Genomic DNA, 27,617 nt, shown 5'->3' on the forward strand with positions numbered 1-27,617 from the left:
GCTTTCCTTCAGAAATGAAGGAGAAATAGTATCTTTCCTAGACAAACAAAAACTGCAAGAATTCACCAGCACAAGACTGGTCCTTTAACAAACCCTCAAGGGAGTCCTACATCTTGGAACAAAAGAGTGATATATATCATCATAAATACACAAGAAAGAATAAAAACTGCCAGTAGAACAGAAACCCAAATGACAAAGAGAGAAAAAAAAAAAGTATTTTATCACTACCAAAAAAAAAAAAAAAAAAAACCAAACAGCAAAGATAAAAAATAAAAGGTAAAGAAAGGAACAAAAGAAATGGAAAGTAACCATTAAAAAAATTAATAAAATGGCAGGAATATGGCAATACCTTTCAATAACAACACTGAATGTAAATGGATTAAATTCCCCACTTCAAAGCTATAGACTAGCTGAATGGATTAAAAAACTACACCCAACTATATACTGCCTGCAAGAAACCCACTTCACCAATACAAACACATAAACTAGTAGTGAAGAGGTGGAAAAAGACATGCTATGCAAATGAAAACCAAGACAAGAGCAAACAATATTTAATGAGCTCAATGTTTATATATGAACCCATTTCACAGTTATTTATCTTCTTGTTTCCTTAGACTGACACAAGACCATTTCAGCAACATTTCTGCCTATAGTCTAGCATTCAAAAACAGCCAACTCTTCAGAAACTATTTTAACAGTTTCTACATTCTAAAATATATCTTATCTGCCTTTTATCAGATTTTTTTTTCACTGCCCAAACAGTGCTCAGTTTTACCATGTTGTAAATTCAAATATCTGTGAGACACCCAACTGTAAAGGATTTTAGGCAGGAATAGCAGCCAATGTAGTATGTATGGGTGAATTAATGAAGAACAAGAAAGGTGCCTCCCAAGTAGGCTGGGGCATTTCTAAATAAATAGGAAACACAATCGATTTGAAAAGGGAGAGTTTAAACAAGAGTTTTAGTGCCAGTCATGAACACTGTCTGCTCTTTGCCCATGTCACTGGGAACAGCACTGATGTCTCGAGCTGGAGAATCACATGAAGGGGAAAGAGGCTAATGGTGGTAAGGAAGGAGTACTTCTCCGTCCTGTTTGTTATCCCTCAAATTTGCATTACATATTGTACAAATCACATATTCACTGGATTGACAGGCTTCTATTTTTAAATGCAATGCACCCTGGTAGAAATAAACCTCATTTATACTCTACTCCTAATTATTTATTTAGAATAGATCAACTCCTCCCAGAGACCAGGGATAATGAACTCCAGTGATAATTACTAGGAATATTTATTTACAGAATTTAGTTCGATTTATTTAACAAAATCTATACTCTGCTCTAACTACTTTACAAACATTAATAGGGGAACATGACAAGGTGGGGCCAAAGATACCCTGAGAAGAAAATGAGGGCAATGGGTATGTGGCTATGTGGGGATTATAGGATAGCAGGACAGAAAAAGCAGGGGAAAGGCCCAGAAGGGAGATGTTTGGGTAAAAAGGAAGCGGTCAGCTTTGTGACTCTGCCAAAAGTCCTGGAGAGAGTCAATTACAGAAAAAATTCTGACACAAGTTCTTGTCACTGCTGAAAATGGTATAAGGATAAATTCTAAAGACTATGACCTTCAGCTTTTCTTCCTCCCAATTTGGTTCAGTCACCTTAGTTCATACAAACCTCTCTACTTTGGTCCAGTACCTGACAGACTCCCACTGAAAAGAGGAAAGATTTGGAAAATTTATGAGCGATTTCCTATATGCTGGCCCTTCAGAGCACTGTCACTTTTGTTTTTTATTCCCTTCCAGGCCACCATCTCTAGTAACATGGACAAGCTCTGCATGTTTAGGCTGTCCTTGTGGAGCCCTTCACAAATAAAGAATTCTATTCTTTAGGTACGTGGCTGTGGAAATAGGATGTATCCTTATCTTCATCTGCTCTTAGCAAACTGCCTGGATGTAACACTGCTCTGAAGTCATTGCCTTTGCCTGGAGATCAGCTCAGTGCACAGTTCTGTCACTACAAGTTCCAGCATGGACAGCAGCACAACCATGGGTTTTTTTTCCTAGATGGATCACCTTGTATGGATTTTCACACAAAGGGGAAACTCAATAAAGAGTGTTGAATGACTGGCTGAAAATTGGCCTCTCCTTTAACAGGTAAAAAGCTGGAAGTAGCAAGGGCACAAACACATGGGAAAGCAGGTCATGGCTAATGCAAAATCATGGGTAAACTTACAAAAACATGTGAAAAATAGATTTAATTTCTTGACTTGGCTTAAATGTATCCAATATTTAGAAACAAATACATTGTTCTGTGAATATCATCATTCTGACATGTAAAAATAATACAAGCAAGCTGGAACATCATACAAACTGCTGGATGAAAAACAGTTAATCTTATCTACTAATAACATTCTTTTGAATGTCCAAGTGGAAGCTGATGGGAGAGATACAGCTCTAGCCCAGGTCCCACCCCTCAGGAGCTTTGTCACTTCCTCTAGGCCAAATGGCTGCTTCCAGGCACCTTTTCACTGAGGGAGAGCAGGCCACTCATGACATGGCCCTCTCTATTGGACTCCCTGTAATTTCCACAGGCACGGCAAATAGCAAATGCCATTTGGTTTTACACACACACACACACACACACACACACACACACACACACACACACACACACACCCGTATTCAGAGTCATTTAATTTTCCACAAATTTAGACAAAATCTAGACAAATTTTTTATTAGAAAGGACTTGCTGATGGTCCAGTTACTATAGCACAGACATACACACCTATCCCCCTAGTCATCACTTTCTGCCCTCTTACCCTGCTTAACTTTTCTTTTTAGTACTAAAACTACCTGAAAATTATATATTTATTTGTTTATCTGTCTATTGTCTGTTCTCCCCCAATAGAACATGAGGTCCATGTGAAGTTTTTGGCTGTCACCATATGTCTGGAATAAGAGCATGAAAACATTTGTTGACTGAATGGAATGTCCTATTACCTTCCTCCTACCCCTTCCCAATAATCATCCATCTAAGCTATTTACAGATAACAGACAGTTGACTTTCTTTTTCTTTTTTTTTTGGCAGCTGGCCAGTATGACTTTATTTTCATTTCTACCTAGCTACATCATCTTTTAACCTCTTTCCAGAATCTGTTTCAGTGTAATCCTGGCAGTTTTTTTAGAAAAGCATAGTTTTAGATATATGATCATGTGGTCTTCTCACATAACTTTGTTAGAGATTTTTAAAAATATTATTATTTTAATTGTTAGAGAATGACTATGTTTCATATTTCAGAATCTTTGTGGTAAATATAATTCAAACATGTTGTGTTAAATGGTGGATGTATTTAAAATGACCTACAGTAAAACGCCGACTGACTAGAATGCTCAGAGAATGGGACAGTGAAATATGGTAAAAAAACTCTTCTTTAGGAAAATATGTCACAAGTCTGGTAGATAAATGCTTCTGATGAAACAGAAGCCCCATAACATTTCTACTCTATAAATGCCATATCATAGTAAAATGTTGCTTTCCCATTCAAAAATGAAGATAACAAGAATTTATCGATTACTGTGCTTGGCAACTTAGAAGGAAAGTTTGATTTTTGCATTTTACATATTTTTTTCTGTTACTTTTTCCTCTCCCCTTCTCTGCAAAAGTACCCCCTCCTAAGTCTAGTTTACAGAGTTTACAGAGTATAAGAGGCATAGATCATTTCTTTTTTTTTTTTTTTTCCTTTTTGTCTTTTTTTACTGACCGGTAACGGGATCGCAACCCTCGGTGTCGTGCTCATACCGGGGACCGGCAATGGGATCGCAACCTTCGGTGTTGCGCCCGCTCCGCACTCAGCCAGTGAGCGGGAACCGGTCTCCACATGGATCCGAACCCTCGGTGGGAGCGCCGCCGCGCTCCCAAGCAGCACACTCTCCAGTGCGCCACCAGGCTGGCCCAACATAGATCATTTCTTTCTGCCTATTCTGTTTTAAGACACAGTATAATTACAGGACCCTCACTGATTCTTCTTTATAAACTGTAATTCCTATCTTCATTTCACTGTAAGAGTAATTTCATCTCTAGAAAATATCCCCTAGGAGAGAATTTTGGTTTTATTTAAGTTAGCTTAGGTTTGGTTTTCCTTCTTAGCAGAAATATTCTAAATTCTACTTTATCATGTACTTATTATTTATATTGTTACTTCCAGAAAGTATTTGAGACAGGATGCTTACATTATTTTGCTATAAAGTACAGTCATAACATAAAATATACTTCTCAAGTTAAAAAAAAGAACACTTTAATTTTTCTGTATTTACTTGTCCACTAATAGATCAATCATTTGCTAATGAGACATCAACTTATGGGGACTCTAACTTAAAGAAATGTGATATTACCTTTAAAGATTGTCTCTTAGTCACATAATTCTCAGACTGAAGCAATTTCTCATAGTCTTCGAAAATCTAATGGAAAGAAAATACACATTAGAGTGTAAAAGTGGCAGTGCATTCTACGTATTAGACTTGCTTGCTTTCCTTTTCAGGAGTAAATGCCCAACCTCTGGCCCCACGCAGGCCAGCCTCTGTGCTTTGTACCACCATGTACTCGACCCTAGTTGATCACCACTGTTCACAGAGGATTCACCATTTCACTACTCTCCTTTACACATGAAGATACTGGGGGCAGGGAGGTCACATGATAAGATGCAAGGGACAACTTTTTGTATTTTATTTTAGTTCTGCAAATTGGAAATTGATTAGAAAAACTGTAGTTTTGAGTCCTCCCAATTAATCATTTTTAATAAAATATCTATTAAAAGTTGCAAGATAATTCATTTTATGCCATTTTACAGAAATCTGTGTATGCAGCCTTGCTGGTAGCTATGGGTCCATGAAAAATTTGGGAAATGATTAAATACACATAGGGCTTCACTTGGCAACCCATAAAGAATCAGACTATCAAATCCATAGCGTGAAAAGGTGAGGAATGAGGCAGGCTTTGCCGCACGATGGCCAGGCTAATCCCAACTGGCCTCTCTTGAGCACTTCCACTCTTACCAGAAGCTGGGGACACTGGTGCGTGAGGTCCTCCTGTTTCCTAATGCAGTCATCAATCATAGTCTAGGCCTTTCCGTCTAACATAGAGTGCTGGCAGCTGGGGAAGCTCAGTGTCTGCCTCCCCACACTCAGAGACCAATAAAATGGGAGAAGTGAGGACAGCCAGGACGGACAGCAAGAGAGGTCAGGAACTGAAGAGGGTGGAAAACAGTCCCAGCCTTCCGAGAGCCAAGTGTGAGGGGTGTGTGTGCACAAGTGTGTAATGAGGGCAAGTTTTGCATGCTGATAATTACTGATAAGAGAATGAGAAAGTGAAAAGTAAAAATAAAACAAAAACAAAAACGTAGCTCACTTTAAAAATCCCAGTAATTACACTCTTTTATATAAATGACAATTTATTCTGTCCTAAAACACAAGGAGGATTTTGTGAATCATTAAATTTATCAGACAAACCTTGTGAAAAATTGTAATTGTAACTTTAAAATGCACATACATGTATGAGGTATGATTGACTCCTTAAGCTACCAGTTTCATTCTTTTAGAATCATATATCATGTGCTCCAGTTTCATGGTTTGCTGCTAAAGAAATATGAAACTAAAGAAATATTAAATGTTTGAGGGAGCATGAGTTCTCGAGCTAACGTTCAGGCCAATGCAGCAGGCTCACATCTGTGAAACAACTAAATTACACAAGAAGTGACACAGAGATTCAAAAATAAAATTAAGTAAATAAAGAGTCAAAGAAAATGACTTTATTAGTCTCTCAAATTGTTGTGTATTATCCCAGTATGCAAAGCATTATTGCCCAACACATTCACCTCACACATTCTATAGAAAAAATTAGTAGTTGATCCTATAGATTTTGCCATATGCTATCTTAATGTGAAGCACGACCAATAAACAATTTATAAATAATAGAAACATAGCTAAATCTTCATGACTTGCATGTGTGAAGATATACTACCGATAGGGTATCCCACATCTTCCCAGAGTCTAGGAGCATATGGCAAGTTTTGTCTAGTGTATAAATGGTTCAGAGACTTCCTGAGGATTATTATTAGTATTTGTGGGCCACCACTGGTTATATGCCTATTATATTCCCAACTGTCTACCTATACTGTGTACTGTTGGGAAGGCATGAAGCCATAAAGTTATCATCAAAAATACGTTTCTTTTTGTAAATATATATGATTTAATTTCAATGCCAAATATCTCAAACAATAAAGAAAATACCTTAATTTACTTATCATTACCTTAAATATTGTATACATATGAAATTGTCTGTTGCTTTTAATGGATGAAGACGAAAAATTCACTAATCGTACCATATACAGAAACATTTGGAACTTCTTGGCTTGGGCATCAATATTATAAATAGTTAAGTGCTCCTTTAAGATGGCATATTACACTGCTGCTGTCATGTGTCAGGTAACATGCTGGTCAATGGAGATACAAAGAATATTAATATTAACCAACACATGCAAAATGACTGAAATCTCAGCAAAAATTAACTTCAGCTGTTGCTGGTATCACCACTAGGATGATGATGAGGATGATGATGAGAGAGTCCCCTCGTCACAGTCAATCTAGACCTGTGCTGCCCAACACAAGGCTATATACCAAACACTTGAAATGTGACTAGTCCAAACTGAGATGTGCTGTAAGTGGAAAATACACACAAAAATTCCAAGACTCAGTATGAAAAAAAGAATGTAAAACAGCTTAATCATTTTTATACTGATTGTACATTAAAATAACATTTTTGACATACTGGGTTAAATAGATAAATATTAATTTCACCTGTTTCTTTTTACCTTTTTGTGTGGTAACTAGGAAATCTGAAGTTACACAGTGGCTTGCATTTGTGGCCTACATTATATTTCTACTGGGCTAGAGCACCTGAACCAACACTAGAACGAAACTTATAAAGTTCTGCTTCTAGATTTGTGCTATGCTCTACTTTAAACTTGTTTCTATTACTTTATATTTAGCAACAGATATATGCTCTTGGATGGATCTGTTCATTCATCATTCATTGCACACCAACAAATGTATAGCACTGAGTTAGGTATCACGGATACAAGTAATAATGATAAAAAGTAATACTGAGGGCTTACTATCATATTATAAAACTTTAAATCTTATCAAACTCCCTCAACAACCCTATGAGGTAGGTATTATTACTATTTTCATTTTGCAGTAGGTGTAATAATTTGCCCAAAGTTACACAATTAGTAAGGAGGCAACTGGGTCTTGAAGCCAAGCAAGCATGCAGACTATAAAGTCTGTACTGTACTCTGAACCCCTGTATTCTACAGATAAGGTTCCTGCCTCTCAGGGACCTCAGGGCCAGCCAGAAAAATACAGACACACCATAGTAATATGATGTGAAAAATGAAAGGTGGGGGAATAAAGTGAGGGAATGGGAGGGGGAGAGGAAGAGAGAAAGAATATGTGTGTGTGTGTGTATATGTTTGGGAGGGGTAGGATTAAGGAAAGCTTCCTAGAAGAGTGACATTTCAGCTGAATTTCAAAATGATGAGTTGGATTCACCTTTAGAGAAGGGAGTTGGAAGACAGAAATATTCTTGGTATTTCTATTAGTAAGTAAAACTAACTATCAACCAAGTAAAATGTTAGTAAGGATGGGGTGCTCTTCCATGGGACTCAACTCAGGATCAAAGCAAGCAGGTGTTAGTCATTTCTTGGAGATCCAAAGCACAACAAAAAAAGATGTAAAAAACAAGAAAGCCCTGACCTTCTCTCAGACTCAATTTTCCATAAAGGTTCCTGATGACCTGGTTTCCAGGTAAATAGACAAATCAGGGGTATGGTTGAGTATGGTTGATTTCTCTTGTGGCTAATAAACAGGGGCAATTGCTCATAAATCTAAGAGGAAGGGAGAAAGAGAAAAAGAGAAAGAGGTAAAGTCTTAAAAATGACATCTACTTACAGTGTCATAATTTTGTTCTAAGAAGTCTGCTACCAACATTTTATGTCTTGTTAGTAAATCCTGGAAAAAGAACAATCAAGTGAAACAATATTGTAGCCAATAAATTTTACAAATCTTTTCCTTCATTTGAAACATCTAAAAGTTGCAGAAAAACATTTTCATTACACCACAAAATTATTTCCATCTCTACCTTAGTTTAAGATGTGAAATACAAATTTGTTTCATGTAAAAAAACAAACATGAAAACCTAGTGTTAAGCCTAGTATTTTAAATTCATATCGTTGTTAGATTTGTGATAGAAATAATTTTTGGTGAAACAAATAGAACCTAAAAGATGAGTTGATAGCATATTTCTTCAAGCCATGAACTCTACATTGTGATTATGATATAACAAATATTCAGATAAAGTTTATGATATTTTTCAAATGTCATTAATTACTAATAATTTCTTTTTTTTTTTTTCCTTTTTGTCTTTTTTACTGACCGGTAACGGGATCACAACCCTTGGTGTCATGCCCGTACCGGGGACCGGCAACGGGATCGCAACCCTCGGTGTTGTGCCCGCACCACACTCAGCCAGTGAGCAGGAACTGGTCTCCACATGGGATCCGAACCCTCAGTGGGAGCGCCGCCGTGCTCCCAAGTGGTGCACTCTCCAGTGCGCCACCAGGCCGGCCCTAACTAATCATTTCTTTAAAAAAAGAATTATGAATGGCCCAAAGCCATATTTCACAGGTTAATTTAACATATTTTTCAAGGATTTTAATCTTCGTTTTTTTTTTTTTTTAATCACTTTAAAAAGGAAGGCACCTGGGCCGGCCCGGTGGCGCACTGCTACAGTGCGCCGCTTGGGAGAGTGGTGGCGCTCCCAACGAGGGTTCGGATCCCACATACAGACCGGTTCCCGCTCACTGGCTGAGTGAGGTGCGGGTGCAACACCGAGGGTTGCGATCCCGTTGCCGGTCCCGGTCCGGTACGGGCGTGACACTGAGGGTTGCGATCCGTTGCCGGACACGAAAAAAAAAAAAAAAAAAAAAAAAAAAAAAGGAAGGCACCTCTGATACTGAGAAGCATAGGAATGACATTTAACAGTGTCAAATCAGTATGGTCCTGTTTTCAGGTTAACAGGCTGTGAGGTGTTGTGCAAGTTACGAAGGACAATGTACCTTTCAAAGTTGAAGACAAGTAGCCCTATTTTATTGCAGATATAAACTTGCAGAAAACTGAACAAAAGCATGAAGGAAAGTTTGACTGTTTTCAACTTACACCTAAATGATATCCTTAATTCACCTTAAGTTGAAAGAAAACAAGCCTCACCTAATTCCTTTTATATGCTTCAAGGCTAAATACCCTGCCCCAGGTACCATGCAGAATTTAATTAAAAACATAACAAGAATTTTTAAGTTTTCCAAAATAAATTCTTTAATACATATTTAATTAAAATCTCATAAAAGCATACAGAAGTCACACATCATAACCTCACAGAGAAAAGACAAGCAGCAACAATGGTAAAAACCCATTTATTTCTACTTTAATTTTTTTTTAAAAAGTAAAATATTTAAAGCATTGTACACTATAATTTTCATGTTCAAAAATAATGCAACCAGCTCTTAATTTCCTATTACCTATCATCACACAACTTGAATGACCACTGGGCCTATCAGTGGAAATGTGGTGCTTTTGTTTCCCAGTGGAGCAGAGCACTCAGTACTGTTCTGGAACTGGAGTTTTAAAATGGGAAACCCCTCTAAAGCGGGTTCCATTCCCGGCCTGTCTGAGGTCTTGATTCAAACTAGTTCCTGTAACAAAAGAGTACTCCTGAGGGAATAAAACAGTTCACAGCAACCTTTGGGATTCCTAATCTTTTTCTAAGAGGATATTTAGGAAACCTTGGTTTCAGGCACCCTAATCTCACAAGAACTCCCTGAGCAGTATCAGAGATTTCCTGAGCTGACCCAAGGTAGAAGGGGTTCTCTTTATGGGCTGCAGAAGACACTCAATTGCTGTACCTATGGGAATTCTCTACCTGTTACAACAATGGTCAGACTTGAAAGTGCAGACTAAGCTCTCCTGTGGGTTCTCCTAGGCCCAGCACACGTGGTGATGGAGAAAGAGCACTTTACAGATCAGTGCTGCCTGGAAAGGTTGTGTTATGTATTACTGTTATCCCAAAGAAAGATGAATCAGCAAGGAGTTCTGTTAGAACCAGAAATTTCAAATTCCAAAGGAAAAAAAAACTTGAAATACTTAAAAATCCAATAGTAGAAAAATATGGTAGGGTAGAATTCCTTCAGCGTACATATGATTAATACAGCCAACAAATGATATGCTTTCTCTCACTCAGATACACACTTATTTATACTTGAGTGTGTATATAAGATATATACATAGATATACCCTCAAATTTATGTACAAAATAAATCTATGCACAAAACTGGAAGAATTATATCATGTATACATACATGCATGCTTACATGCACATAATACAGAGACAAATATAACTGCTGCATTATTATAGGTCATATAACTAAGTGAGGGAAAACCCCCCACAAAAAACTAGCTAGAATCCTACCCAAGAAGGAAAAAGCAGAAAGTTTTAAAGAAAAATAAAGTTCAAATTTTAAAGAATTTAAAATTTTAAAAAATTATTTGTAATAGTGTACTCACTCATCCTACCTCCTAACAATTCTATTTTGACAGGGTTAAGTTTGGCATAGTCTAAGTATTATGCTAAAAAAAATCTGATATTGATATTTTTAGTGAATTCTGCTTGGGAGAAACTTGGGGTGGAGTAACAGAGGCTCTCAACTGCAGGCACATGAGACTGATGGGCCAGTGACCGATGCCATAGCAAGGGTTTACTGTGTGTTGGGGAATGTACCAAGCACTTTACAAATACTATTTCTAATCTTCACAACTCTGCAAATCAGGGATTATTTTCTTCATTTCACAGATGAGGAAAATGAAACTCAAAGGTTAATTGGCTCAAGGACATAGAGCTAATCAGGTGACAGAGATGGAATTCAAATCACTTCTATTCTGATATTTTTAGAGGGAAGAATGAAAGAGATTATTGTTTTCAGAAATATTTTTTGGAAAAGGGCTATTTGTAGACAATACCATGGTAAAAACATAAATCAACAATGTTAAAACATTAATGTTTAAACTGGGCAACAATCAGCTTGGAGCTCAAAACAAAAAGGGTGAGTCTAAAGAGGTTAAAAAAAAATTAAAGCCAAAGCCAAAATAATACTAAACCAACCAACCAAACAAACAAACCCTTTGAAACTAGTAGTTAAAAAAAGTGATTTCTGGTCATTGTTACACATTAACCATAAGCATGTTGGTAAAATATAGAAAATTGGTGTTTCCAATACCGGTAGTATACTAGAAAACTTTCTTGATTATTTAGTTTTTCAAGGAACTGACTTAAGTTCAATGGAAGATAAGCTGAAGTACAAATCAAAACGTCATAATTTATTTTTGTGATTCAGTACCATTGTTAAAATCAAATTTGGCTGAATATATGATAGCAACGAATTATTATAAGTACATGTATTTTATTAAATGTTGAGAAAGCTCTGGGAAAATTTTCAAAAATACATGTCCATTATTTGCTTTTCTCCTCCATTAGAGTTTTTTCTATGTTTACACTTATGTGAAGTCTTACCTATGGTTTTTTTGAAAAGGAACTGACTGGTTTCCATGACAGCAAAGAGCCATCTGATAAAAAAGGAGGAAAACTGGGACTATAGTATCTATTATTAGAAAACAACTTCCTTAGTTGTTTAGGCACAGCCATGTTGCTAGAAAGAAAAGGAATCATCCTTTGTATTAAAAATCATTCTTCATATTTGATGCAACTGAAGCCTATTCTCACCATGTGTTCTGGATATACCCTCCATGGGGGTTCACCTGTAGCCTCTGCACAGGTTTTGTTCTACTGGGTAAGATTAAGTCGCCTGTGAAACAGATGAGGCTCCTGAGACTTCACGCCCCTCTAAGCATACAGCCGTGTTTGCTGCCCTCGCTCCCCTTACCTCTACCCACCAGTCAACTCTCTTTGGAGTTTGCTCCCAGGCCTTTCCTGCCTTTCTTTTCCTTCCTTTCCTCTTGGCCGTTCTCACTAGTTTTCTGTTTCCTTAATCTGCGTCTTCGTCTTCTTCATACTCTCCCTCTCTTTAATCCCCCTTGTTCCCTTCTCTTTCTTGCCCTGCACTTTTGTGTCTATCCCAGCCTCCTCTCCTCCCTGCTCTTCCTGGGAGGCTGGATGGACACATGTGGAACACCTGAGCAGGCTGGGACCGCCCTCCCTTCAAACCCAGATGCTAGGTATGACCGTTTTTACTGCAGGTGTGGCCGAGGCTTTTGGGACATGATGGCACTGCAGCTCCTCTCTCTATCGTTTCGGGCAATTCAGCACTGGTCTCAAATCTGCACACCCTGTTTATAACAACAAGAGTGCCACAGTTGACTAGACTCACCCTCCTCACAAGCAGCTATAACAACCATCTGTTGTTGCTCAAGCATGCCCTGGAATCTGGCCTCTCCACCCCAAGTGGCTTCCAAATATTCCCAGCCATCTCATATTGTCTTTTCCCTGACAGGAGTTCCTGTCAATTCAATTGTCCTCAGCTCATTATATTTCCAGGGATGTCTTGGTTGCCTTTATAGATTGTGTCCTAGGCAGCTTCCCAGACCTGCCTCCCCAAGCTCGTCAGGGTGGAGTCCACTCACCACCTTTCTGTCTTTTCTCCATCACAGCAAGGTCCTCTCACTGCCCACCTCTACGCGGACTATGCTCTGTCCCTTTCCCTTCACCAGACGTTCTTCTTCTCCTTAGCACCCCCTTCCTTCTGCTCCTTCAAATCTCTGGCCCTTTATTGTCTCCTTCTACTCCCTGACACAACCTCACACTTTCTGCAACCATGTGAGCTAATATACCTTTTAACATATTTAAGGCACCTTCTCAGAATGGGCTGCGTGATTTCCTAGTCTACAGATAATAAGTAGTTTTCAGCACAGCAAACCACTGCTTTCCCCTTTTTTCACCTCCAGAGAGCTATTAAAAAGAGCTATTTATCATCCAGGTCATAAGCAACTTTCAAAGTCCATCCATAAAGTAATAAGATTAGAATATATATTAATATTAGTATATGAACTATGTCAATATTGCTGAAATATGTATTTAAGATAATATTAAAAAATAAAAGTCATACATAGGTTACAATTAAGTAAAAATTGTTAAAAAAAAAAAAAGTATGTATTTATACCCAGAAAAAAAAGAAATTTGAAATTACGCAAACGGAACAATTAAATTGCTGAAATGCTTTTTAAGAAATAAATCTGAATATATACATTTATATAAGTCTTATCTACTTTATAGCCAACCTGAAAACCTATTTTTTTCAGTGATGCTATTATATCACGAGCTTATAATATTTTTGGAATTCCTCTTTTTAAATGGCCTTCAGAGACAGTTTGGTAGACACTGAAGAAAACTAGACTCTATTTTAGTCAACTTAAAACTTATTTTTATCATTATAATTATTATCATTGCCAAAACTAAAAGCAGTTCTAGCTAACCTGACCACCCACTTTATACACTAACCTGGACGTCAAATAACTTTTTGCTTCTAAAACCTTAAAAAAAAATTTTGGGGGGGTGGCTGGCTGGTAATGGGAACTGAACCCTTGACCTTTGTGTTACAAGGCCATGCTCTAATCAACTGAGCTAACCGGCCATCCCATGTTTCCAAAACTTTTAACTATCCTCACAGGATGAAGATTTGCCATTACTGAAAAAATAAACATGCCACAGATATTGATCCAATTTCAAAAAATAATGGCTGGATCATAACCATAAGTAAATGGCTTTCTACAATAGAAAACTTAAAGGTAACATCACTCATTGGATATATAAATTCTGGTATTTTTGTTTGCAAATTAGCTACATTATTTTCTAATATTTGGTGGTAAAACACATAGAAACAGAAAGTAGAAAGATTGATTGCCAGGGGCTGGAGGGAAGGGAAAATGGGGATTTCTTGTTTGATGGGTGTAGAGAGATAGAGTTTTAGGTTTGCAAAATAAAAAAGTTTGGGAGATAGATTGCACAACACTGTGAATATACTTAACCCTACTAAACTATACACTAAAAAATGGTTATGGCTGGCCATGTAGCTCGCTTGGTTAGAGATGGTATTATAACACCAAGGTCAAGGTCAAGAGTTCAGATCCCCATACCAGCCAGCTGCCCCTCTCCCCCACAAAAAGATTAAGATGGTAAATTTCATGTATATTTTACCACAATTTAAAAAATTTTTAATGTTAAAAAATTAAGTTAGAGGGCCGGCCCGGTGGCGCACTGCTGCAGTGCGCCGCTTGGGAGTGCGGTGGCGCTCCCGCCGAGGGTTCGGATCCCACATACAGACCGGTTCCCGCTCACTGGCTGAGCGAGGTGCGGGTGCAGCACTGAGGGTTGCGATCCGTTGCCGGACATGAAAAAAGACAAAAAGGAAAAAAAAAAATTAAGTTAGATAAAATTTATTTCCTATGTAATGACAAAGTAGATAATAGATGACAAAAATATAGATGATTATGAAAAAACAATATAATTTATTAGTACTGTTTCACCATGTAGAAATTTAAAAATTACACTGATAAAACAATGTGAAGTCCTTCAAATTCCAAGACATAATTCTTTATCTCCCTTCACTGCCTAGTTCCTTTCCCTGGGGGTAACCACTGTTGCTGTTTCCTATATATACTTCCAGAGGTATTCAATGCATATACACCTTATGTGGAGTTTACACCCTTTAATCCGTTTTTAACATATATGACAGCATGCTATACACAGCAGTACATGTTCCTTTTGTCACTTAACTGTATATATTGTAATTCATTCCATATGAGCTTGTGACAAATATTTTGAGTTGTTTTTCCACAACTTGACAGACTGGCCTCATAGAGTTTATTCTATTTACTAATGCCTCTTATGATTCACATTATACATGGCTGGCTACATTCAGGCCTACGGAACAGAAGTTTTTGCTTTTAAAATTAAATTGTCTCTGGGCCGGCCCAGTGGCGCAATGGAGAGTGCGCCGCTTGGGAGCGCGGCAGCACTCCCGCCGAGGGTTCGGATCCCATGTGGAGACCGGTTGCCGCTCACTGGCTGAGCGCGGTGCGGGCACAACACTGAGGGTTGCGATCCCGTTGCCGGTCCCCGGTACGGGCGCGACACCAAGGGTTGCGATCCCGTTACCGGTCAGTAAAAAAGACAAAAAGGAAAAAAAAAAATTAAATTGTCTCTTCAGAGGACAACTGACTTTAATTAAATGATTCAGAAAAAAAAATTACCTTGAAAGTAGCAAAGGCATCTGAAGCAATATCAAATGTTGACAACTCCACATACTTAAAGAAATCTCTGAATTGATTAGAAAAGAGGATGATTTTCGCAAGTGGTTCATGTCGAATACATTCTCTCAGCATAATCCCACAACGTAAGGCAATCTGTGGGGCTTCATATCTAAAGCATAAACAGGAGAGAAATGGAGAACTCTGTTATCTTATTAACAAAATGATATTAATGGTATCAAAAGAACCATTTCAATATTGCTTTTAATGGAAACAGATACCATTTGTCACAGTTCATTCAAACACCATTCGTTCAATACCTGCTGAATATCTACTATGTGCCTGGCACTATTCCAGATGCTGGGGATAGAACAGTCAACATGACAAGGTCACTGCTGTCAGAGCCTTCATATTTTAGCAAGAGTGTGTCTGGAGGGGGGAGGAGGGAGAATATAAACAAAGAAAAAATAATTTCATATTCATATACTGAGAAGTACTGTGAAAACTAAAGATAATAAAATAGGCAATGTTATAGAGTGTGACTACTTAATTTTGTTTGTTTGTGTGTGTGTATGTGTGTATATGAGTGACAACTTAATTTACTTTACTTTAGATTGAAGGGAAGGAAAAAAGCATTCCAGACAAGGGAATTAATTGTGCAAATTCTCCGAGGCAAGAACAAGCTTGGTAAGTTAGAGGAAGTGAAATAAGGCCAGTGTGGCTGGAATGTAGGGGAAGAGTAGTGAGTGGTGTGAATGAGGCAAGATTGGAGACAAGGGCAGGGGCCAGATCAGATACAGCTTTGTAAGCCAAGATAAGCAGCTTGGTTTTATTTCAAGTGTGAAGGGAAGCCTTTGAAGAGTTTGAAGCAAGAAATTAACATGACCTAACTTACGCTTTAAAATAGATCACTCTGACTCCTTTGGAGAATGTATTGTAAAGCAGCAAGAAATGGGCTGGGGAGCTAGAGTGAAGCTGGGAGACTAGGTAGGAAGAAGAGCACAAGCCCAGGAGAGGTGATGGCAGCTTGGGCTGGAGTAGTAGTAATAGAACAGATGACTGTGGGCCAATGTTTGGAGGAAGAGTCAACAAGCCTTGCTGATGTTGTAGCTGAGGTAGGTTGGGGAATAAAATTTGGAAATTGAGGATTCAAGAATGATTCCTATGTTTCAGGCTTGAATAACTGGGTAGATGGTAGTGCCATTCATTAAGATGAATAAGCTGGGCTGAGCCCATGGTGCACTCGGGAGAGTGCGGCGCTGGGAGCGCAGTAGCGCTCCCGCCGCGGGTTCGGATCCTATATAGGGATGACCAGTACGCTCACAGCGCTCACTGGCTGAGCGCAGTGTGACCAGTCTCAAAAAGGACAAAAAAAGGGATGGCCGGTGCGCTCACTGGCTGAGCACGGTGCGGCCGGTCTCAAAAAAAAGACAAAACAAAACAAAACAAAAGATGAATAAGCTAATAGAGGACCAGGTTCATGAGGAAATTAAGAGTTTGTCGTTGGGGCCGGCCCGGTGGCGCACTGCTACAGTGCGCCGCTTGGGAGCGCGGTGGCACTCCTGCCGAGGGTTCGGATCCCACATACAGACCGGTTCCTGCTCACTGGCTGAGCGAGGTGCGGGAGCAACACTGAGGGTTGTGATCCCGTTGCCGGTCCTGGTCCGGTGCGGGCGCGACACTGAGGGTCGCGATCCGTTGCCGGACACGAAAAAAGACAAAAAAAAAAAAGAGTTTGTCGTTGACCGTGTTAACTTTGAGATGGCTGATATCTAACTATTGATTTCTCCTTGGCAGTGGAATACACCCATGTGACGTTCAGGAAAAAGGTAGAGGAGATATATATAAATATATGATTTGCATGCAATAGATGACTAATAAATAAATAGCTCTGGACTGACTGACTCACTGAAATCATGAAGTGGAATTATGGTTCATAGCAAACACTACTAGAAAAACCCAATACCTACTGCAGGAAACAGTTCAGGACTGGCATACTAGATCTGTTCCATTTCCAATTTAACAACAATCTCTCAAATGTCAAATTCAACATCAAAATAGATCTAGGTCTGAGTTACATTCCAGTTTGTGATAAGATTTAGAAACTATACATTTAGCCCAAAATTCAGGAAATAGGCTACTCTGCAACATCAAACTTACAAATACAGTAGGGGAAATAGCAAACAATGATACACTGGTATTTATTCATATTTGTCTATTCATGCTAAATGATATTCACAAATATCATTTGAATATTCCCTGAATAACTCATAGTAACATTAAATGCTAATACATTCAGATACATATTATTCTTTGTAGAATATAAGAAATGCCAATTTATACTGTTAGTAATTTATCTTAACAGAAGATTTTCTAAGTTAGCCTACTGCACACATGAAAGAATTAAAAGGTGGGCTATTGTTAAAGATGTTGTAAAGAGGGGTATATTTTCTGAAATATGAAGAAAAACACTGTCACTTATTGATAGAGTACTTAAGAGAGTATAAGATAAAGACTGACGGCCTAGAAAAAAAAAAACCTAAGGGACAGACAATCAAAATCTGTTATTAGAAAGATATTTGTAAACTTTCATAATTTGGTCCTAAACTTAACTTTTCCATTTCATCTTCAATTATATTCCCCAATTCCCTGTAGTATGTTGTTCCCTCAACTGGAATGCCCTTCTTCTTATGTTTCTACCACTAAGACTCTCTCATCTTTCAAGGCTTAGTTTAAATGCCACCTCCTCCTTTGAGTTTTTCCGAATCACCCATCATTCAGGATTACTCTCTCCTTCCTTTACACTCCTTCAATAGCTTGTCTCTAACATTTGGCACTTTTTTTTCATTCTGTATTATGCTACATTGTAGTAAATTGTTATAAATCTGTTTTCTTCACCTCATTACTAACAACTTAATTGCTAGGGATATGTTCTACTTATCCTGTTACATTCTCCTCTCCTACCTATCTCCATTTGGTCTCTATGTTTTATTTATTGTTATTTCCCCCCATCCCCACCCCAATAATGAAAGAGTGCCTAGCGTAATGTTTTTCACAAAACAGGCATACAATAAATTTAATGAACTTCAAACTCTGACTAAATTTCTTAATACTGGAGGGCTCTAATGAGAGTCAAACTCTGGCTTATGCAAAAAAGATGTATGATCTCTAGCCAACATTTTCCCATTTTGTAATTCTATTTCCAAACTGAGACCACCTATAAAAAGTTTCCACTCCAACTTTTGGGTATAATTAGTTCTCTTTTTTCTTTCATTTGATAAAGTTTATTGGAACCATCTCTGATGCACTGATGATTAATTCTTGGGAAACAAGAGACGATTTAAAAAAATATTCCTCTGGAATATTTTTGATAGGTTATTGCTTACTATATAAACAAGTGCTCCATATATTAAGCCTCTATTAAGTTTGAAATCCCACTACATTAATATCCTTAGGTCTGGTAAATAATCAGTATTTATCTTATGTAATCTATTCTACTTATGGATAAGTTTCCTGATGGCAGGGACAATGACTATTCACTCTGTGTTCCCCACAGTGACTAACCGATGGCAGGTCGATGAATGCTGAACTACTATTTTATAGAATTAAATTACATTTTCCTTCCTGATTTGTAGTTTGGATCATACAGTCTGGACTATAATCAATTGCCAGTATGAAAAAGGCACACTACTATATATGCATTCTCCTTCAAACAATGACAGCAAATCAACGCATCCTTTCAAATTTAATAAAAGCCAAAATGTAAGAGCAACTGTCTCAGCTAGCAGTTAGTTACAGTAATCACTGCACAGAAAATGGCCAGAAGAAAGATCTTGTGCAAGAATATCTCAACTTAAGAACAAAGATTATATTATGTAAGGGGAGAAATGACATTATTATTGCTGGAAGGAAACAACGCCAGGAAGTACTTCAAAAACTTTTGTAAAATGCCATTCAACAAACACTTGGCTTTTTCAATATAGTCAAGAAGGTTTGCTTCTAATCTGGAAATATTTGCTTACTTTAAATATAACGAGTTAACTCTGTTCAATGAAAAGCCCTAGAAGTAACAACAATCCAATGTCAATGAGCACCCCTCACATCAGATTGTAGTCTCTAAGAACTATTCCTCACTAAAAAGAACCAAGGTTCTTGGTAGAAATTCCAGGTCTGTGTCAGGAAATGTACAAGTTGATGCACTGTACATTTTGAATTATACAACGTACATTGTACATTGAATGCACCAGAAAGCAAGGAAGCTCTCACAAACTATTTTGATGATATCAAAAGATATCACTCAGAAGTAGATAACATAGATGGACATAGATGGTCAGTTGAGCATTAAAAAGAAAAATGTAGGGCCGGCCCGGTGGCACACTGCTACAGTGCCACACTGCTACAGTGCCACCTGGGAGTGCGGCGGCGCTCCCGCCGAGGGTTCGGATCCCACATACAGACCGGTTCCCGCTCACTGGCTGAGCGAGGTGCGGGCGCAGCACCGAGGTTTGCGATCCCGTTGCCGGTCCCGGTCCGGTGTGGGCGCGACACTGAGGGTTGTGATCCTTTGCCGGACACGAAAAAAGACAAAAAGGAAAAAAAAAAAAAAAGAAAAATGTATGCAACTATATAAGACATAGGGAAAACATTAAATCCATTAGTTCATAAGATACTAAACGGGTATGTGTGTGTGTGTGTATGTGTGTATAGAGAGAGAGAAAGGGAATGAAACACAATGCATTGGACACCAAAACAAGTTCCTAGAACAACTTCTTATTCTCTACACTGATAATTAAAAGAAAAGAACTAAGCATTTATTCTGCCTCTCTGGTATGAATTGTATTTCAGAGTAATCTAATAGTTGCGGTGGGTGAAAGAAAGTTATTCTCTTTATAGAGAACTACTCTGGCCAATAAATACACAGGGAATGACAGAATTTGAAAATTAGCTTTTTGTAACCCCTTATGAAATGACTGAATCTGGCAGTGTTCATCAATGGATGGTAAAACAAGAGTACGCTAATGGGAAATTTTACAATGGATCAGACTATCACCGTTTGAACCCACAGCTCAATCTTAGCATTACTAAAAGTATGCTTTCTGAAGTGTAAAATATGAACTACATGGCATCACCTACAAAATAAAATTGCCAAAATAAAACTGAATTTGAATCTAATCAAGCCTTTAAACATAACCTTCAGTCTAGAAATATAGGCATAATTGAGCAAGTTAAATGAGACCATGAGGAAGCAATCTGACAACTCCAGATGGAGAACTCTCTGTAGGATACTCAATCAGTTTTTCAACAAGTCAAAAGCACAAAAATGTGTGTGTGGGCAGGGAGGTGGGGGACTGTTCGTAATGAAAAGGGACTTAAACTTTTTTTTGACTTAAGTGAAATTACAACCAAATACAATAAGTGACCCTTGCTATGATCATTATTTGAAAAAACCAACCATGAAAAGATACACACACACACACACACACACACACACACACACACACTCAGCAATCAAAGATATTTGAGTATGGGCTGAATATTAGTTATTAAGGAATTGTTAATTTTTAAGTGTAATAATAATAACATTGTGGTTATATAAAATTCTTTTTTTTTTTAAATGCTTTTTGAAGTTTTTAGGATTTGCTTTAAAATATTCTAGCCTCCAAAAAAGGCAGGGGTGTTGGGGAGATAGATGAAACACTCACAGCAAAATATTGATTGTTGTTAATGTGGGTACATGGGGTTTTTTTAAGTTAAAAAAAATTGAATTATTGGGAGAAATTTATGATTTTAACATTAGACTTCTGGAACATTTTCCACTGGCCACGATTCTTTGTGGATTACTAAGAGCAGTTTAGTGACCTCATTCTCACCTTCTCTCAGTACCCTGGAATGTCATTTGCCTGAGCCAGACAAATTCATTTAGATTAAGCAAGTCCTTATTTATAATCTTTCATAAAGCTTGGGCTCCAAATCCTTTACACCATGTTTTCCATCACATATCCAGATGATTCTCCTCGATAGACAAGTATCAGTTTCTTTCAGTCTTACATTCTTTATGGTTAGACTTAGGTTCAATATAGCATGTAGCTATCCCTTAAATAACATTATTGTTTGATATAAAAATGTACCAGTCAAGCTATGTGCTAAGTCTTCAATTAACTTCACAAGAGATGACTCAGTAAAAATTCTGACCTTTAACAAAGGGTTAAATCTCTAGCATTCCGAGCTAACCTAAGAAATGGTAATAGGTAAAACTGATCACAGTGCAACTGTTCCAGTTAGAGTTTCTTATTGTCTACCCCATCCTCAGGAACATCAACAACTCCCTGTCCCTTCACATCTGAATGATCCTCAAATCTCCTTAAGGATATGTTAATGGCAGAGAAAACAGGATTTAGAATCAGATCTGGGTTGAAAACTTGGCTCTGTCACTTATTAGCTGTAAACCTTGAGCAATATCCTTACTCTCTCTGAGTTTCAATTTCCTCATCTGTAATATTATAAGAATAATACCTAGTCTTCACAGTATTATTGGAAGGATTAAATAATATAACATAAGTAAAGATATTGAACGCACTACTCAGCACATAGAAAGCAATCAATAAATGGTATCTACAAAACAGGATGTGAAGGAATGGGTTAAAAGTTTGAGTTAAAAAATAGAAGATGAATCATTACAATAGAGAATAAAAACCAGGAGAGTAGTCCCCAAATTGTTGACAATGGTTTCTTTCGGAGGGATTATGAGACGCACTCCCTTCTTATATTACACACCACTAAAATGTTTAAGTTTTTTAATAATAAATATGTATTTCTTTAAATCTGAAGAAAATGAAATGATTTTAAAACAGTCACTCTCTTCATTCCCAATATCACCAGTAAGGTTCTGGCCCTAATTATCTCTTCTTTGGGTTCTTTCCAGCTAGAATCTCGGCTTCCCTCCTCTTCCTGCCGCCGCTTTCCACACTGCCACCAGAACTCATCATGTCTAGTCCTTGGGTGACTCCATGTTGCCTACAGAATGACATCTGAACTCCTTTGTAGGGCATGGAAGACTCTTCATAATCTGGTCTCAGCCTTTCCAGCTTTATCCCCCATCCCTCCCTCACATTCACGGTGGGCTCCAGCCGCACCAGAATTCTTGTCATTCTCCAAACATATAAATGCTCTTATATATTTTCATCTTCCTGTGGGCTGAAATGGCCATGAACAAAGTAATCTTAGAAAGCATGTGTTGAAGATGGCAGAATCCTCTGCTGACCTATGACATCTGCCCTGCACTATTATGTGAGAAATACACTCGTCTTGTGGTGGAGCCACTCCATTTGGGGGTCTATTTGTTAGGGAAGTTTAGCATACCCTAACTAATATATAATACAAGTATATTTGCCTTTCCAGAATTGAAGACACAATTCTCCACTAAAAACTGTACCAAAAACCAAAGTAATCACAGTACACTATTTTGCTCAACAATGAAGAATAACTACATACTCATAGTAATCTAAATGTGATCATCAATAAAATTAAAAATTGTGATAAAGTATATTGGGAGGATAAGGGGAAGGAAATGGAGTAATGGTGGCAGTAAAAAACTAAATTATCATCTGGTCCATCACATCAAAAATATTGTTTAAAACTGGTAAATGAAAAAGTTAGTATATGACCATTAATTGTTAACATAGAGGCAAATGTAAGGCTGGCTGGTTATCTCACTTGGTTACTTGGTTAGAGCGTGGTGTTATAACACCAAGGTCAAGAGCTCAGATTCCCATACTAGCTAGCTGCCAGAAAAAGAAAAAAGAAAAAAAATAGAGGTAAAAATATGATGAAAAAAGGGATGAGTGGGAATGTGGGGGGCGCCACAGGCCTCAATCCCACCTTTCCTCCTTCCTCCTTCCATCCTATTTCCTTCCCCTTTTCCCTCTCCCTCTCCCTCCCAACTACTCTGCAACAACATCATAGAATGTAAAAAAATAATATTAATAAAATAAAATTAAATTAAAAAGAAAAAAAAGAACAAATAAACAAATGACCAAATAAAAAAGATGAATGTGGTTGCGTTTGGGCAACAGGATTGAGGGATGGAAAAGGAAGAGGCAAACAGCTGCTGTTTGTTGATTTATCTGATTTTTAAACTATGTGTTATGTATTATTTTGATACAACTGAATGTTTGAAAGTGTACAAGGAAGGAACTGGACACACGAGAATTGAACACAGGAATACAATAAAATAAAAAGAACCATGCTAGTTTGAGATGGTGAAATAGAAAGAAAGGGAAGGAGAGGAAGAAGATAGTTTACTGTCCACAAGTCTTCCTTACACCCAGAGCTCTAGTCTTTAGGATTTAGAATAGCCTCAAAATGCCCAAGAAACATTTATAAGTGAGTATGCATTAAAAAAAATAATCAGGGATTCTACTATCTAGTTTAACTTCAGTTTTATGGCTCCCTGATAGCCCCACATACATATAGTAATATTTATTTAATATTTTTTCTGTTCCCATGTAGAAGTATGTCACCTTGGCTACTGCAAGAATTCTTATACCTATACTTGTCTTCTTAGGACCAGAGAGAGAGAGAGACAGAGAGAGAGACAGAGAGGAACTGAAAAGCAAAAACAATACCATAATAGGAAGAGACAGAGATAGCAGAAAAGTGGAAGAAAGAGAGGCAGTAAATGGAAACATAACATTTAGAAACATAAAGGTGCAAAGAAAGGATTTTGCTGCAGCCGAGGCAATCATAGAGCAGAGATTTGGAATGTTGACCTCAAGCATGGCAAATACCGTTACTGCAGTTCTAAAAGGGAACTTATCATATCTCAAATGAGGCTACTGCTATGTACTTTTAACAACTATTTTAAACTCAAACCTACTTGAAAGGAAACCATGCACCTACCCTTTGAGGAGCATAAACAGGATATGAGGATGAGCACTAATGTACTCCACAGTAGGACTCCGAGTGCCTATCTGTCTTCTCAGGATGTTGTTAAATATCTGGGTCACATCTTTTTTTCCCTGTTAAAGAAACAAATAACCATTAAATTGTATATTTTAAATGGGTGAATAGTACGGTATGTGAAATATACACACGCACATGCACCGAAATAGCACCATCCTTCAAAATATGCAAAAATATTAATTTATTCCTTTCATATATCTTTAACAAGTTGTGTTTTCAAACCAAGTCTACAAAATGGATTCAACTCTTTTCCACAGGATTTGCACTGTGGGAAATTTGACCAGTTGGAAGTCTATTTCACACAGTAGTAAGCATAAGAGGATATAAAATAGTGATTATGACAGAACTGAATTCTTTCTTTATGTATTTTTACCTTTTTGCTTTATTCTAGAAGAAAATTATGATTAATATTCATAAACAAGGAGGAAAAATAGATACAGAAAATAAAGTTAAGCTTTTAGTAAAATGTAGGTTAGAACTGAATTCCTCTTTTTTAGATCTACTTCCTGGTAATTTTTTCTTTTACTTTATTCACTCTTCTTCCACATTGGTGCCTTAACTTAAAAAAAAAAGAGAAAGAGAGAGAGAAGAATGTGAATTTTCCATTAGGTGAATATATGTGACTTAGGTATAGTTAAGAAATCACATCTAGCCTACAAGAACAGAAGGGACCATTGAACTGTAATCATCTGAGCCAGAAAAACTATTTAGCTAATTACAGGTAGAATTTGTAGAGTCCTCATGGATAAGCTTCTACTCTCATACACCCTATAACCCAACTCTGGCCTGGTTCTCTCCAAAAGAAGCCCTGAACTGGACTGGAGTTTACTACACAGGAAATAAGAACAAGAATGACATGGCATTCTCAGTCACTATGGCCCTGGTTCTGCCCTTTATCTCTCAACTAACCTATGAAAGAGCTTCTCCTGGTTACTCCCTCCACTTCCAAGCACCCTCACACTTTGCAGAGTGAGTTTGCTAGAAATGCAAATCTGGCTCTGCCACTCACTCGCTTTAAACTTATCAACGTCTCCCTTCTGCTTAGAAAAAAGTCCAACCCAATGCCTTCTATGACCTGGCCCTTGCCCACCTCTCCAGTCTCATCAGCTACCTATTTCTTTCCAATTCCTTCACCAAGTTCTATTAAAACCAAATTGCTGTCTACATATACTCATACACAATCTTTCATGCTTCTATACCTTTGTTCATGCTTTTTCTTTTATTAGCAAACTGTCATTCTTTTAGATTCAGTTCAGGAGTATTCTCCTCTGGAATAAGTGCTCCTCTCTGTACTAAAACAATGTCCTTTGCCTACACTGACAGTAACTCCTCTTCCCCCACTACCACCATCTCCACCTCCACCTCCACCACTGTCACAGCAGCAAACATTTATGATGCTTACTCTGTGCCAGGCACTTATGCTAAGAGCTTTATATGTATTAATCAATCTTCACAAAAACCTTATAATATACTTATCATAAATAAGGAAATTAAAGACTAGTTGAGGTTGCCCTACCCAGACAGGATGTGAAAGAGCCAGGACCATATCCCAGGTTGATGGAATCTAGAGTCTGGGTTCTTAGCCATCATACTAAACTGACTCTCAACACTTAACACAATACATTGAAACAAATCGGTTTTGTCTCTTCCGTATTGCACTGTTACCTCTCCACGACATAGCTCATATTTCAATGTCAAATTAGGGCCCAGAATATAGTAGGCACTCAATAAATATCTATTAAACTGATTCATTACTTCAGAGGCATAGCCCTCCTTATCACGAATACGGGCCATTGGTCCCTCTTATCTATTCATTTGGTGTTTTTTAACACTAAAGGGACACTCAAAGAACTAAGACCCCAAATGAAGACCAATAAGATTATTCAATTAATTACTCAATCTTAAAGCTACTAGTCACATAAAATATAAACTAAGGACTGATTAAGAATAATAATATAGGGCTGGCTGGTTGGCTCACTTGGTAGAGCATGGTGCCGATAACACCAAGGTCAAGAGTTCAGATCCCGTACTGGCCAGCCACCCCAAAAAATAAATAAATGAATAAAATAAAATACTAATACATAGACATAATTCTGGAAGGCTATCATTCACCTTGTAAAAAATTAGCTCAGAATGGATCACAAACTTTAAATATAAAATTAGAAAACTTTTAGGAAAAAATAGGAGAAAGTCTTCAAAGAGTTCTTATACTTGACACTAAAAGCATAATCCACAAAAATAAAAGCTGATAAATTAGACTTCATTAAAATTTAAAACTTTTGCTCTGCAAAGTCCTGTTAGGATAAAAAAGACAAGCTACAGACTGGGAGAAAATACTGCAAACCACATATATGACAAAAGATTAGTATCTAGAATATGTAAAGAACCCTCAAAATTTAATAGTATAAAAAACAAACAATTGAATTAGAAAATGGGCAAAAGACATGAAGACACATTTCCCCAAAGGGGATATACATACAGCAATAAGCACAGAAAAGATGTTCAACAACATTAGCCACTAGAGAAATGAAAATTGAAACTACAATGAGATATTACTACATACCTATCAGAATAGCTAAAATAAAAAATAGAAACAACATCAAATGCTAACAAGAATGAAGAGAAACCACTCATACACTGCAGTGGAAAAGTAAAACAGTACAGCCAATCTAGAAAACACTTTGGCAGTTTCTTAAAAAATTAAACATACAACTAATGTACCAGCAATTGCACTCTTAGCATTTATCACAGAGAAATACAAACTTAAGTTCACACAAAAATCTGGCCATGAATATTCATAGCTCCTTTATTCGTAATAGCCCAAAGCTAGAAACAACCCAGAAACCCTTCCACAGGTAAATGGTTAAATAAATAAGGCTGGCCAGTTAGCTCAATTGGTTAGAGTGCGGTTCTGGTAACACTAAAGTCCTGGGTTCGATCCCTATACTAGCCAGTTAACCAAAAAAAAAAGATTAAAAAAACAAACTATGGTACATCCATACCAAGAACTACTACTCAGCAACAAAAAGGAACAAATTATTGATACACAGAACAACTTGGGTAAATTTTGCAGAACTATGGGCCGGCCCGGTGGCGCACTGCGCTAGTGCGCCGCTTAGGAAGTGTGGAGGTGCTCCCGCCGAGGGTTCGGATCCCACATGCAGACCGGTTCCCGCTCACTGGCTGAGCGAGGCGCGGGGGCAGCACCGAGGGTTGCGATCCCGTTGCCGGTCCCGGTCCGGTACGGGGGCAACACTGAGGGTTGCCATGCAGACCGGTTCCCGCTCACTGG

The 27,617-nt window shown here is 37.7% G+C and overlaps 1 protein-coding gene across 3 annotated transcripts in view; it reads right to left on the minus strand.

Moving 5' to 3' along the window:
• Positions 1–27,617, minus strand: part of CAB39L (calcium binding protein 39-like) — a 126,554-nt gene that overhangs the window by 19,990 nt on the left and 78,947 nt on the right. For all 3 annotated transcript variants that reach the window (XM_008569927.1, XM_008569928.1, XM_008569926.1), the window contains 4 exons: positions 24,263–24,381; positions 15,368–15,536; positions 8,006–8,065; positions 4,394–4,459 (listed from right to left, as the gene is read on the minus strand). In XM_008569927.1, coding sequence (XP_008568149.1) covers positions 4,394–4,459; positions 8,006–8,065; positions 15,368–15,536; positions 24,263–24,381 — 414 coding nt within the window. The remainder of the gene's footprint in view (positions 1–4,393; positions 4,460–8,005; positions 8,066–15,367; positions 15,537–24,262; positions 24,382–27,617) is intronic.

This window comes from Galeopterus variegatus, unplaced genomic scaffold (assembly GCF_000696425.1).
Source record: "Galeopterus variegatus unplaced genomic scaffold, G_variegatus-3.0.2 Scaffold545, whole genome shotgun sequence".
NCBI lineage: Eukaryota > Metazoa > Chordata > Mammalia > Dermoptera > Cynocephalidae > Galeopterus > Galeopterus variegatus.